At 39.9% G+C, this 13,855-nt stretch overlaps 2 protein-coding genes across 3 annotated transcripts; both read right to left on the bottom strand.

Annotated features, from left to right (window-relative positions):
- Window positions 1–6,837: 6,837 nt before the first annotated feature.
- Window positions 6,838–9,628, bottom strand: LOC146674137 (uncharacterized). Of its 2 annotated transcripts, none has more exons than XM_085402362.1 (4): window positions 9,449–9,628; window positions 8,344–8,399; window positions 7,893–8,246; window positions 6,838–7,596 (listed from the first exon to the last, which is right to left on the bottom strand). In XM_085402362.1, exons 2-4 carry the CDS (start codon window positions 8,390–8,392, stop codon window positions 7,433–7,435), a joined length of 567 nt encoding a protein of 188 aa, XP_085258488.1. In that variant the 5' UTR covers window positions 8,393–8,399; window positions 9,449–9,628; the 3' UTR covers window positions 6,838–7,432. The 2 variants fall into 2 exon arrangements, with proteins under 2 accessions (XP_085258488.1, XP_085258489.1); XM_085402363.1 differs by having other exon boundaries at window positions 6,838–7,593.
- A 1,302-nt stretch (window positions 9,629–10,930) lies between these two features.
- On the bottom strand, window positions 10,931–12,743 carry LOC146674136 (uncharacterized). Its single transcript, XM_085402361.1, has 3 exons — window positions 12,693–12,743; window positions 12,226–12,585; window positions 10,931–11,851 (listed from the first exon to the last, which is right to left on the bottom strand). Exons 1-3 carry the CDS (start codon window positions 12,739–12,741, stop codon window positions 11,652–11,654), a joined length of 609 nt encoding a protein of 202 aa, XP_085258487.1. The 5' UTR covers window positions 12,742–12,743; the 3' UTR covers window positions 10,931–11,651.
- Window positions 12,744–13,855: the final 1,112 nt, after the last annotated feature.

Raw genomic sequence — 13,855 nt, 5'->3', positions numbered from 1 at the left:
AAAAGACTAGTAATAGAAGCTTGTAAAACTGAGTACATTCAGGACAATAAAAATCGCTGTGAAGAGCAGTTAGAGTACTTAGCTTCCACCAAGGAAATAAAAAGGATGCAAGAGTTCTGTTTGTGAAAAGTGGTTTGTGGGGACACACAACAGAATATGAATGACAGAGTGAATAACACAAACAGGTCTCCTCCCGGTGGGACATACCCAGAATACCTCATCCACCCCGGGAGGCATCCTTGTCAGATGCCCAAACCATCTCAACTGGTTCCTTTCTATTCGGAAGAGCAGCGGCTCTACTCTGAGCCCCTCCCAGATGGCCGAACTTCTTACGCTATCTCTAAGGGAGAGGCCAGCCACCCTTCACGATCTCGTTCTTTTGGTCACTGTCCACAGCTCGTGACCATACGTGAGGGTAGGGGCGTAGATTGACTGGTAAATTGAGAGCTTCTTTTTAACACTTAGCTCGAGGGACCAGTGCAGCATCACTACCTCTCTTTGAGGCAGTCCAAAAGTCTTTTTCATGGCCTCTCCAAGCTCCTCCCACACACTCCCATGTGCAGTTATGGCCAAACTTATGTTCAAACATGGTGCTCGTCATGGCCAAACTGTGGTTTGCACAGAAGTCCAACAACAACACACAACTTGGTTCAGATCCGCGAGGCCGTTCCTCCCAATCACACCCCTCCAGGTCTCACTGCTGTTGCCCACATGAGCATTGAAGTCGGCCAGTAGGACAACACAGTCCCTAGGCGGAGCACCCTCCAGCACCCCAACGGGAACTCCAACAAGACTGAGTACTTTAAACCTCTACTTGGCGCATAACCACAGACCCATTCCCCAACCTGAAGCCAAGGAAACAAAACCTCTCATCCACTAGGAGAAACCCCAACGTACAGACAGCAAGCCAAGGGGATACTAGGATACCCGCCCCAGCCCACCGCCTCTCACTCCAGTACCTGGACTCTGTCTCAGTCTTGCAACTCCAGACTGAGATAGAGTCCAGCCCCTCTCCAGGATACTGGTTCCAGAGCCCAAATTATGGATTGCGGTGAGCCTGACTATATCTAGCCGGTACCTTGCAACCTCAAAATGCAATAACTTCTCCACCAGAGAGGTGACATTACTTGTCCCAATTGCTAGTATTGTTAGTCCGTCACACAATGCACCCCAGCCCTACAGGGCCTCCTGTGTGTGAACTGAACAAATCCAAAATGCATGCAAAACTGATAAAATACGAAGCCCATTTGCTTTTTTATACATACTTATCCTAAATGTTTACGTTAAGACCAGAGTGGTGGCATATTATGAAAAGAGCCTGCTTAAGATAAGATAAGATAAGATAAGATAAGATAAGATAAAACTTTATTAATCCCTCAGGTGGGTTCCTCTGGGAAATTCAGTTTCCAAAAGCACAGCACCGAAAGAAGTTACAACAGGTAAGGGAGCACAACGTGAGCAGAATATTATATATACACGCACATATATAAATACAGATACATATATACTTGCAGCAACAAAAATATAATATTCCAGAAACACACTTTGCTGATCTGATCAGCTGTTCATAACACTTCCTACGTTGGAATAGACGTCAGCACAAACTATTGCATGTCCGCCATGAACTGCCCGAAACCAGAAGTGACGTCATTTTTGCGGAAATGTAGTTTTTTACCATCAGGGCCTCAGGGCCTATACTGGTGCTTGTAAAAGTTATGTTTGACTTTATGACTTTCTGTGTCGCTTCTGGGATGCTTAGGACTCATATTGCACTGCTGGAAATAGTTTATTTTGATGCATATGCAGCTTTTTTGCAAATTTGCACTATAATATTTATTTTTGTTTTTCCTGCAGTGTATAAAAATTGGTGTATTTCAAAAATAAAACTATGAAGACACTCAAAATAAATTTCCTGTGGTGGGAAACTATTTTGTGCAACTTTTTTGTATTTACAGTTTTGAGTGATAAGCCTCTTAAATTTCTCTAACTAGAAATATATGTTAAAAAAACAAAAACGATTTTCAATTTTTTTGTAGTTTATTGCACTTTTTTGCAATTTATGTAATTACTATGTACTTAATGCATACATATTATTAAAATTTAGGCTGGAATGGTTGTATTGATGTATAGCAACTTGAAATGCTCCCAAAAATGGCTCCACAGCATGTAAAAATATAATATAAGCTCTGGCGGACTTGGTTCTATGGTAGGTCTTAAAGGGTTAAAAGGCCAAATAGGACCAGATTGATTATAATGCAGGTACAATAAAACAGATGATGAACACAGGGTGAGGATACTGCTTTTGAGCCATGAGGCCTGGGTCACATCAACACCAAATGTCAGGAGAGGAACTGGCACCGGGAGTCTCCCCACAGCCAGGAAGCTAACCTCAGGTACCTTCTCAGTTTCACCTGGACTACAGCTCTCGTTCCCCTTTTCAGTCTCGTGGGGGCGGGAGTCCCGGTGGGTTGTGCAAAGTAGCACGCACTTAGTTGAGGAACACACAAAAGGAGGAGGGAAAGTTTTTCTGTAGCTGTCCCAGCTGTCACAGTAGCTCTCCATTGAACCTTTAATGTTTATCAGTGTATCCCAAGCATAAATAAAAGCAGCAGAAGCAAAGTCAGAACACAAAAGAATCATTCTCAACTTTTATAGTTTCATGTATGTTTAGCATTTATGGATAGCTGTTTTATCCTATACATTGTTAAAGGTATGCAGTCTTGAGACACTGGGCGTAGAAACAGCTGTTATGTCGCTTGACTGTCAAAAAGACAACTTAGAAGGACATGAAGTGAGCATGGAAGGAGCTGCTGCTTTTTTGGATTCAACAGACATGCTCAACAGTTTTGGTTTGCATTTTGAAGGCTGACAGAGATAGATAAACCTGCATCAGATTAATCTGAATTTGTTATATGCCACAGTTAACTCACTGTTCAGTGGTTTTCCACTACATTTTCAGGAAGTTTCTTAACTGTTTCTGCTGCCAAAGAATCAGTTTGTAACACAATAAGGAGAATTCTTGAATAGATTATATTAACGGACCAATAGGTTCAACTATAGGAGCACAGTGGTGTGTTTAAATAAGACACATAGAGAGGAATTTAACTGGAAAGAACCAACTGGCTTTTGTAAACCAAACCATAGGTTTGACAACCACAGGTTTTGGGCATTTTACACAACTGTGGAAACAAAAATTTTACATTTTTTTAAAAATGAAACTAAATAAATAAATAAAATAAAATAAAAACACATTAAACTGCTAATATAGAGACTTGGCCGAGTGTTATTTCTCAGTTCTCGATTCTGGGTGCACCCTGGTAACCTGACTCTTAAGCCGTTATAGAAAACAAGTTACTTAAATTCAATTTTCATTCAAATGAAGATCTCACACACCATTCACATATGGAGAATATTCTACACAGCAGTCTATAGTGTATGTGACTAAAAACCTGAAACAATTCAGTTGTGCTTGATTTTAATAAAACACTGGTAATAATACTTGGATCAGAAATGGGATGAGCTCTTAAAAAGCTGGTAGTGGACTGAGTGAAGGGTTACAGGACAGTTTTACTACTGTGTCACAGCGATCGAGCCAACTCTGACAACATTTCCTCCTTTTATTCCAAGGAAAGGAGAGTTTCAGTTTCACACAATCTTACAATGAGAACAGCACACGTTAAATTGGGCATTAACTGGTGCTCAGGGACTGTGCAGACCAGCTCTGTCAGGTGGCCCTGTACATCTTCAACCTGAGCCTGAGCCTGGAGAGGGTTCCTGAACTGTGGAAGACTTCCTGTGTGGTTCCAGTGCCAAAAATCGCACACCCCAGGGAGCCCAACCACTTCAGGCCTGTTGCCTTGACTTCTCATCTGATGAAGACCATGGAAAGGCTCATCCTGCATCACCTTCAGCCACTGGTGGGCTCAGTGTTGGACCCCCTGCAGTTCACCTACCGTTCTGGAATTGGGGTGGATGACGCTGTCATCTACCTGGTACACCGATCCCTCTCTCCCTAGAGCAGGCGGGGAGCACTGTGAGGATCATATTTTTTGACTTCTCCAGTGCTTTCAACATCATCCAACCCGCACTACTGAGAGGGAAGCTGGAGGGAGCCGGAGTAGGCAAACAGCTGACTGCATGGACCATCGACTACCTTACCAACAGACCACAGTATGTGAGGCTCCATGACTGTGTGTCCGAGGTGGTAATCTGCAGCACGGGGGCACCACAGGGCACGGTTCTCTCACCTTTCCTGTTCAGCCTTTACACTTCAGACTTCTGTTATAATTCGGACGATTGCCATCTACAGAAGTTCTCAGATGATACAGCCATCATTGGATGCGTATCAGACGGGAATGATCAGGAATACAGGGGGTCATCAGTGACTTTGTTGGCTGGTGTGAGACCAACGTACTCCAAATCAACGCGGCAAGACAAAGGAGATGATCATAGACTTCAGGAGGAAGTCACCCCCTACAACACCGGTGAACATCCAAGGGAAAGACATTGAGATAGTGGACTCTTATGAGTACCTGGGTGTTCACCTCAACAATAAACTGGACTGGACTACAAATACAGACATCCAGAGTCGACTCCACCTGCTGAGGAGACTGAGGTCCTTCGGAGTCTGCAGGACTCTGTTAAGGACATTCTATGACACTGTGGTAGCATCTGCCCTTTTCTATGCGGTGGCCTGCTGGGGGAGTGGATGCACGGACAGGGACAGGAGCAGGATTGACAAACTGGTGCGGAGGTTTAGCTCCGTGCTGGGATGTCCCCTGGAGTCTGTGGAGGTGGTTGGTGAGGGGAGGATGTTAGTAAAGCTGACATCCATCATGAACAACCCACATCACCCACTGCATGAGTATGTGAGTGGGCTGAGCAGCTCCTTTAGTCAGAGACTGAAACACCCTCGCTGCAGGAAGGAGAGCTTTCGCAGATAATTCGTCCCAACAGCAGTTAGACTCTATAACTCCTCAATCACGATGTCATAAGTCACTGGACACTGAGCATCCACGGTCACCACTTCATGCATAATGGACCTTCCATGACCTTCCAAGCTATATAGTTTATGTCTTCCATATTTCCAACTATATCCATAATCACATACTGTGTATGCTACCATTGTATATAGTGTATTATCTTACTTTTTTTCATTGATAGCTTAATTGTATTTTTGTATTTCCTTCATATATCTGTACCTGAGCTGAGGTGATGCAAAAATTTCCCCGTTGTGGGATCAATAAAGTCTTATCTTATCTTATCTTATCTTATCTTATCTTATCTTATCTTATCTTATCTTATCTTATTTCAAACATAAGTAAAGAACTGAGTCATTCAAACTGTCATGACAAACATTTGTGAGATTAAAGGCATATTCCTACAAAAGCCTTGGCAACCAGGTCACTAACCCAAATACCTATCGTGTCCACGCCTTTCAGTTGCAAAGCTGACACTAAGCCTGTTCATTAAATATAAAATGATCAAAAATTAATGAGAATAATCAATAATTAAAGCAGTATTTGAATTATAATTTTGCTGAAAGTTTCATGTCATCTAGGTCTGATTCGATAATTCAGAGGTAACAAGTGAAAATATAATTAATAGGAATAAAAACTAAAAAAAACATATAAAACATTGCACGGCCACGCTGTGCTAATTATATATTTTAAAAAATAAATGTAGAGGTGGGAATTGCAATTAATATAAATCTCAAAGTGTTCACAACATTCCTGAACAGAAATAGGCCTCTGCACCTGGGGTGAGGGTGTGGCCATGAAAACAATGTGACATGCCATTGGATGTTGGGACACATAATAACATGACGCTAAGCATCGGCCAATGAATGTGAACTAACAACCACAAGGTATGGCTGCACTGTAGGAAAAAATCTTAATATAAAAGTATTCTACTGTGCATTTTACAGTTTTGTTCTGTTCTTCTAGAATATCATTAAAGTTACGTAAATAGACTGTGATTTCACATTTCAAATGTAAATTAACATTACATCACTGTAATGTAATAAAACATAATTTTCATGATTATTAAATGTATCTGTCTGTACATATGCATATTTAGATTGTTAAAATACATTCACAAATGTATCATGATTGAAAGATTGAACTTTTGAATTCAAATGTAGTGCTATGGAAAAGTATATAACATGATTCCTATAAGCTTGTGTTACATCACATAAGTATTATTATCACTGAAATTTAGGGCCATTGTGGCTCAAGAGTTGGCAGTTCACCTTGTAATCAGAAGGTTGCAGGTTCAAGCCCCGGCTCGGGCACTCTTGGTATTGTGTCTGTGGTCTAGACTCTTCGCCTACTGTTGATGTCCAGAGGGGCCAATGGTGCGATATGGCAGCCTCTCCTCTGTCAGTCTGTCCCAGGGCATGCAATCCATTATTATTTAAACCAACTGTTAACTGTATATTTCTGTACATTTACGTATTATGATTCATATTGCCACATTCATTGACCTTGCTTATAGGTAATTTCATTGTTTGATCACGTTAAAATGTAATGTCTAAAAGCACTTGGAAAAGGCAGAATCCCATGTAAAATTAGCGCAACAAACTGTATTGTCATTACTGGGAATAACCGTATTTTTATGAGGAAGTTATTTTCTGTTATTTTACGGTAGTATTTTGGCGCCCCAGCTGCCGGAATATTACTGTTTTTTAAAGATGTTTTTTTTTAACAGTGCAGTCACTCAGCTCAACAACATCACAAATCACTTCATTAAGTTTTTCTCATCACAGTGATCTTTGATACACAACATCTAAATAGCTGTCAAAATGCTTCAATTAATGGGAATCAGAAAGATTGGAAGTGTCTTTAATTAATTCCTGAATCTTAAAATGCATATAATACTGACTTTGATAAATAGCATTGCATGGCATACAGGACAAAAACAAAACAAAACAGAAAAGATGTTGCATACATTCACGCGCACGGCCAAGTTACAGTTACTGTGCAGCCTGCAGACAGCGTTTCTCAGCTCACACACTCCCAACAATGTTTTTAAAGAAGGAGGCTGCTCATTGTTAAGTTATGCTGAAGTTTAAATCATTAAATGGCAGTTACATCATTTAAACTTACAATAATATGAACATAAAACATGAATGTCATATTACAAAGTCGTTTCCTGACACTTGAAACATTCACACTCTTGGGTGGTTTGTCTTCAGGTTTTCTCACTTGAGTTTTCGACTAATGCTCTGACAATTAAGGCTGTTAGAAATGGCTCCAAGAGAGTTCTCTTAGTCCTGGTTTCAGTTTAGGTCAGTTCAGTTTTATTTATGTATCGCCAAGTCGCAAAAGTCACCTCAAGGCACTTTAGTTTCTCTCAGTACTTAGAGACAGTAGGAGTAGAGAAAACCGGTCTGGCTGGTTGTGTAGAGAAAAGTATGCACATCATTGAAGACCTACATAAAACCTTTATGCCTTCTGAGTCGATTATGGCGTCTGCAGGCAGAGAAGAGCACAACCAGTAGAGGTACCAGTCCCAGAAAAGGGTAGAGGGTGGCTCTTTCCCATCTGTCTGATTGGGTACTCCAAATTGATCTCTTGTGTTGGGAATGAACAGCTGCTGGTGCAAAGGACAGAAAAATGTAGGTGATTAGTCTGTCAAAGAGAATAATTTTATCATTAATGGTAGTTGTAAAAGTAATTATTTGCTTCACTGCCTAAATATATATGCAAGACGACTGACAGGATCTACTGATACACATACATATTATTAGTTGGTTTCTAAAAATCAAATGAGATGAATTCACACTGTTTTATTTACTTTGCAATTGCTTTGCAATGTTGTTGTTTTTTTTTGTTTTTTTATATATGCATTTTTGGACTGTTCTGGATTGAATTCACCTTTTGTTGACTTACCAGTGACATTGAGTTGACAGCTCTCAACGTGAAAGTGATAACCTGTGCTCACCTCACACAGGTACAGACCCGAGTCATCAGTCCTGAGTCTGGACAGTTGAAGTCTGATTCGTCCTTCTCTGAAGGCGTCTTTGTCACTCTGGACTCGTCCTGAAAACCTTTTATTCTGAGACTCTGACACCTCAACACCTTGACGAAAATGATATAAGACTGAGGCTTTATCATCATCTTCCTTTTCACAGATGATGGAAAGAAAATTGGAGGGGGTATTAGTTGCAGTTTTGAATGTCCACTCCAGGGTGACAGTCCCACTCTCCACTGCATGATAGGAGGTCTGTGTCGCATTCAATGATTCTGTTGAGGAGATATATCGGAGCAGACACACTGAGAACTGGAACAAATCTGTTGTTGAGCTTTATTTGGAGTTCATAAAGTGAAGCTGTAAACTAACCAGAGACACATGAGGGGAGGATGACGAGCAGCAGGATCCTGCAGATCATCTTCTCCCTGTGAGAGGAGACAGATTGATTTTATTCATTCCTTGCAACTGTTGATCTTGTTCATTATCCTGTTAGGAAACCCAAGCACTAGAAAACAATTTACTGTTACTGAAGATATAAAAAAAAACAAAAAAACATGTAATGAACCAATTAAGTTACTCACAGCATGTTTGGAAAAGTAAGAAAAGGTCTTTTTTTTTTGAGCTAAAGACATTAAAAACAGTCACAGCTTTATTCCTGTCCGCTGTGCAGAGATATAAACAGAACAAAAGGTGACTCCATAATTTCTATTTCATAGGGCATTTTAGGGCATCACCTAGAATGTATAGTCTCCTGAAAGGGCTGTTAAGAGATATGTTGGAATAGTAAATTGTTATCTCCTGTCTCCCTTTCTCAACCACTTTAACTAGAGCCAGATGGAAAATCTTGCACGTTCCAGGACTGGTTATTAGGAGAATTTGTAAGGACTTGAACAGAGAACAGACATCTGTTATTGTTTCTCTGTTCAGAACAGTGAACAGAGAACTGTAGTGCAGATGTAATACAAATGTGTAACAACATAAACAATAGCATAGAAGAAACAGACTGAAATGGAACAGATACATTCAAGTAACAGCAATATTAGATACAGCACAACATTGTAGGTGAATTCAAAAACAATTAAAACACCAGTTACCCGAATTTAGGACAAATAGGCATAGACTGCACAAACATGGGAGGTCTGAGTCCTCTTTTAGACTGGGGTCATTGGTGGCCTTAAGACCATAAATCCATACTCACATATTTACAGATTTAGGTTTAAGTTGAAAGCCAATGATATGAAGTACAAAGAGAAAGGTTTTAGTGAACTAGAAGTAGAAAGTAGCATAAGATAAAATAAGATAGAAGTACAAAAATGTAGTTGAAAAACAATAAATGTCAGCTGGATCTCAATTAGTGGTCCACACAAAACACAAAGCCAATTTAGACCCAACGCAGCAGCCTTCACTGCAGAAGCTGAAGGTACAAATAGACTGCAAGAAAAAACAACACAGAAAATATCACTGTTTAACTTACAATTGCTTTGGAAACCGGATTTTGAGAATCAACCCTGGACTTAGAGCCGCACAGATATCAAGGCGCTGCTGATGCTTCAGCTCTGGTACAGTAAAGAGATCCTGAGGACAGATCTATATCCTGAGAAGTATGAAGAAGGAGTTAAAGAAGCATAGTAAAAGATCAACTGCGTACTCCTGCTGTTTCCTCTTATGTCAGGTAGTGTCAGGTCTTCAGTAATCCTGAGGCAGTGAAGCCCCGCCTTCTGTTTAAGTTGGCAACAAGTCAACTATTCAGATGACGTACCAGATTCCACAAAGGTCAAAATTTTAATTTCTCCCTCATCATCCATCCATTTGCTTATCCTTTTCAGGGTCGCTGGAGCCTATCCCAGCTGTCATAGGGCGAGAGGCAGGGTACACCCTGGACAGGTTGCCAGTCTGTCGCAGGGCCAACACACAGGGACAGACAACCATTCACACTCACATTCACACCTAGTGACAATTTGGATTATCCAATTAACCTATCCCCACAAGCTGCATGTCTTTGGACCGTGGGAGGAAGCCGGAGTACCCGGAGGGAACCCACGCAGACACGGGGAGAACATGCAAACTCCACACAGAAAGACCCCGGCCTGATGTTGGAATTGAACTCAGGACCTTCTTGCTGTGCGGCAACAGTGCTAACCACCGTGCCACCGTGCACCCTCATCGAGTCTTAATAATTTCCCAGGTCTTGAAATATCAGAAATTCATTTTTGAATTCCCCTAAGTCTCTGTGAGTTTGTTTACTAAGACTTTGGATCTTATTTTTATAAGGCTTGCCTCTTGTTAACATGCTGAGTAATACTGAATATAATTTAACACATTTAAGACCAGAATGAGCTGTAACGCAAACAGGATTTAAGGGTTGGGTTGAGAATATTATTAATAGAAGCTGTCAGGAGGAGCTAAAGTTTACCTTCGTTATATTTCATTTGCATATGACTGGAATGCAGTTTGTGAAGTTATGTTACATTCAAGTGTTCAAATAGCGTACCTTCCCACCCAGTATTACGCCAGCAAGATGAGTCACTGCGTCATTGTGACCGTCATCAAAAGAAAGCCTTCGACTTGTTTTCTTGGTGCCTGGGTTTGAGGTGCTCATAAATCACCATGTGCTAAAATCCATTTGTCCTTTAAACGTTTAAAGAATCCTCCAGCATGTGACAGCTCAGGCTGATTAGTCTAGACTGATTCAGTTTTGGTCATTAAAGAAAGACGTTGTGTGAAGTTAACTTGGCTTTAAGAATCCAAGCTTCATGTCATGTTCTCTTGATTTTTGTTGTAAGTCTTCATATTGTGGCCTTTGAAATTTTTGATTCATATGTGTTGAGGTTTGAATGTTTATTTTATCTTATACTCTTGTATTCCATGTCTTTAGTCTCTGTTGCATTTCATTTCTTGAGTTATTGTTTTTGCAGAATTTCAATTTGTTGTTTTGTTCTCATCTCTGATTGTTTTGCAGTCTTGGACTTTGATGTTTCTGGATTTGCGGTTAGCAATAATGGAGACAAGACTGACTGAATGCAGGGAGGAGACACAGAGACAGGCCAAGAAAAGAAATGAAAGGGAACTGATTAAACTAAACAAGGAATTAAAAACGAAACACCTAGATCACTGGTCTAGGCACTTGGGAAAAATACTAAACATCAGAGGACTAAGGAAAATAAAAAGTATCACATACAACTCCAGAAACAAATCACAAATCCACAATATTAAAAAGTACAAGGCAGAAACCCTGAGATCCTAATAGTTACTAGTAAGACTGGATATAGTGTAGCTCTTTGTAATGGGTATCTTCCTGCGTTGTCTCTGAGAAGATACAGCAGTTGATCAGATGGAGTCCAGTCATTTATTCAGTTTGTACAGGTATTCCCACAGCACAGGAATGAACACTTTGTATGCTTTGTGTAGAAATAATACACAACAATAAGCAACATTCATATTAATATTACAGATTACATGGGTTTATACAACAGTCTGCTAAAACCAGGAGAAACCTGGTGTTAAACCAACTAACACCTACTGCTGTTACTACATGATTGAATGCAATCCAACATTTCCATCTGCTGGTTATAATGGTTAACAGCAGAGCAAATTTGCAGCTGCGGCTTTATGTTTTGTCAAGCTTCTTTATAATAGTTGTTCTTGGACTGTAGGTTCCTGTCAGTACTGATGGGTTTTTACCATAAGAAGCTCAGCATCTGTACTTCTGCTATAGGATTTTGTATCCTCTCTTCATTTCTGAAAACAACTAAAAGTATTGCAAACAGTGCCAGCAGAGCTGCCAACACTCCCATTAAAATGTAGAAACCGGTCATTCCTCCAATTTCTGTTGCCGTTTTTGTTGTTGGTCTGTGAGGTTGGAGCTGATCAGCAGCTGCTGTAAGAACATGGAGACACTAACGTTAATGATCAGAATCAAAATGATAACAGTTCAGCTCACAGTGTTAGAGTTACGGATCACAATAAAATAATAATGATCTCCAAAAAATAATAACTTTAATGTGTAGAATAAAACAGAAATTGAAGGGGATAATCCTCCTTCCATAATTTATAAAATGAAGCTCCTGTTTTATTCAGTTTGAGTTCAGATCTAGCCTTCAATGTTTAGACGAATACATAAAAGAGTTTTGTGTTTAACTGGTCCATCAAAGTTTGAATAATAATCTGCAGGTTTTCATACATCATTCCAGACATAAACATGACAAACCAATTATTTTTAAAAAATGCAATATTTTAACTAAATAAAGATACCAGTTACGTTGAGTCCACATCTTCCAACACTGAAGCCATAATCAGTGTTGACCTCACACACGTACAGACCCGAGTCATCAGTCCTGAGTCTGGCCAGTTGAAGTCTGATTTGTCCTTCTCTGAGGGCGTCTTTGTCACTCTGGACTCGTCCTGAAAACTTTGCATCCTGAGACTCTGACACCTCAACACCACTGGACACATGATAGAAGCCTGAGGTTTCATAATTAGTCATCTGTTGACAGATGATGGAAACAGAGTTTGTGGAGTTGTCAGGTTTGGTGGTGAACGTCCACTCCAGTGTGATGTTGTGGTTCTCCTCTGCCTGATAGCAGGTCTGTGTCACATTGACTACAAATGATCCTGTTGAGGAGACAGAGAGGGAAAGAGAGGAGCAGACACACTGAGAACTGGAACAAATCTGTTGTTGAGCTTTATTTGGAGTTCATAAAGTGAAGCTGTAAACTAACCAGAGACACATGAGGTGAGGATGATGAGCAGCAGGATCCTGCAGACCATCTTCTCCCTGTGAGTGACACAGCAAAAATGAAAATCTACTTCATTCACTGATGACAATATCTAATCCTGTTCATGATCCTTATTACACAGACTCACCAAAACTACAAGAACTACAACCACGGCAACAGAAGCATCTAGAAGAAAAACCTGCAGTGTTCAGAGCTGAAAAAAATGCTTTTTTCTGATACAAGGTAGTGATGTGGTTCATTTTCTAAATAGATGGAAAAAAATTAATCTGTTTCTCTGAACATCTCCTCACAAACAAATGCGATGCTGCTACAGAAAGAAATGAATGAATTTATTTTTAAAAAGGTAAAATACAAACTCTGCAGTGTCCTCTTCTTTCAGATGGTTTCCTTTTTACACCAGAGTCAGCTCTGCTGCATCTCCATAACAATTTGGAAATCTGTACAGTTTCACTTTTACATTTAGGTGAGATTTTGCCAGTTTAATCTTACCCTACTTCTTATCATGATAGTGCAATATTCGCAGATGCCACATGATGGAGCTAAGTGCTCATCTCATCCAACGGAAGTGTGGTTTCTTTTTATTTGATTTTTTTTTTTTTTTTTTACAGTTTTTCTCCATTGGTGACATGTTTTGGAGGGAATGATCATTAGACTGAGAATCAACTAATCAGTTTAGATCTACAAAATCTATTCATTTGGAAAATGTGCTAAATATGGGCTAACTGTATAACTGTAGGCTACTTGTACTTAATCATTTGCAAAGATTTACTGAGACAATTGAGACATGTACTAAGGCACTTGCCATTTGATAAAATTAATGAGAAATGCCATTCTGTTGTGAACATTTGCCAAGAGGTTTGTCCATGTTATTTTGAGAATGCAATTTCTCTTTCAAGAAATGAGCCAAAACAATGGAAAAACTGTAAATCAAGAATTGAATTCAAAATCCTGCTCCTCCCATACAAGGTCAAACACTATGTCAGTTTTTGAGAGTGGGGCTCTGAGATATAACTTAGCCAGTTATTAGTTTCAATTTTTCTTTAATACCACAGGACTCTACGCTTCCCCTCACATTTCACATTTCATTTTTCTGTTAAAACTTTCTGACTTTGTTTAAAAAGACATCAATTTAGACATCAATAAAA

This window comes from Rhamphochromis longiceps, linkage group LG3 (genome assembly GCF_057381845.1).
Source record: "Rhamphochromis longiceps isolate RC_006_pf linkage group LG3, R_longiceps_female_GT1.1, whole genome shotgun sequence".
Classification (NCBI taxonomy): domain Eukaryota; kingdom Metazoa; phylum Chordata; class Actinopteri; order Cichliformes; family Cichlidae; genus Rhamphochromis; species Rhamphochromis longiceps.
The sequence above is the reverse complement of the archived record's forward strand: the minus strand, read 5'-3'. Positions and strand labels throughout refer to the sequence as shown.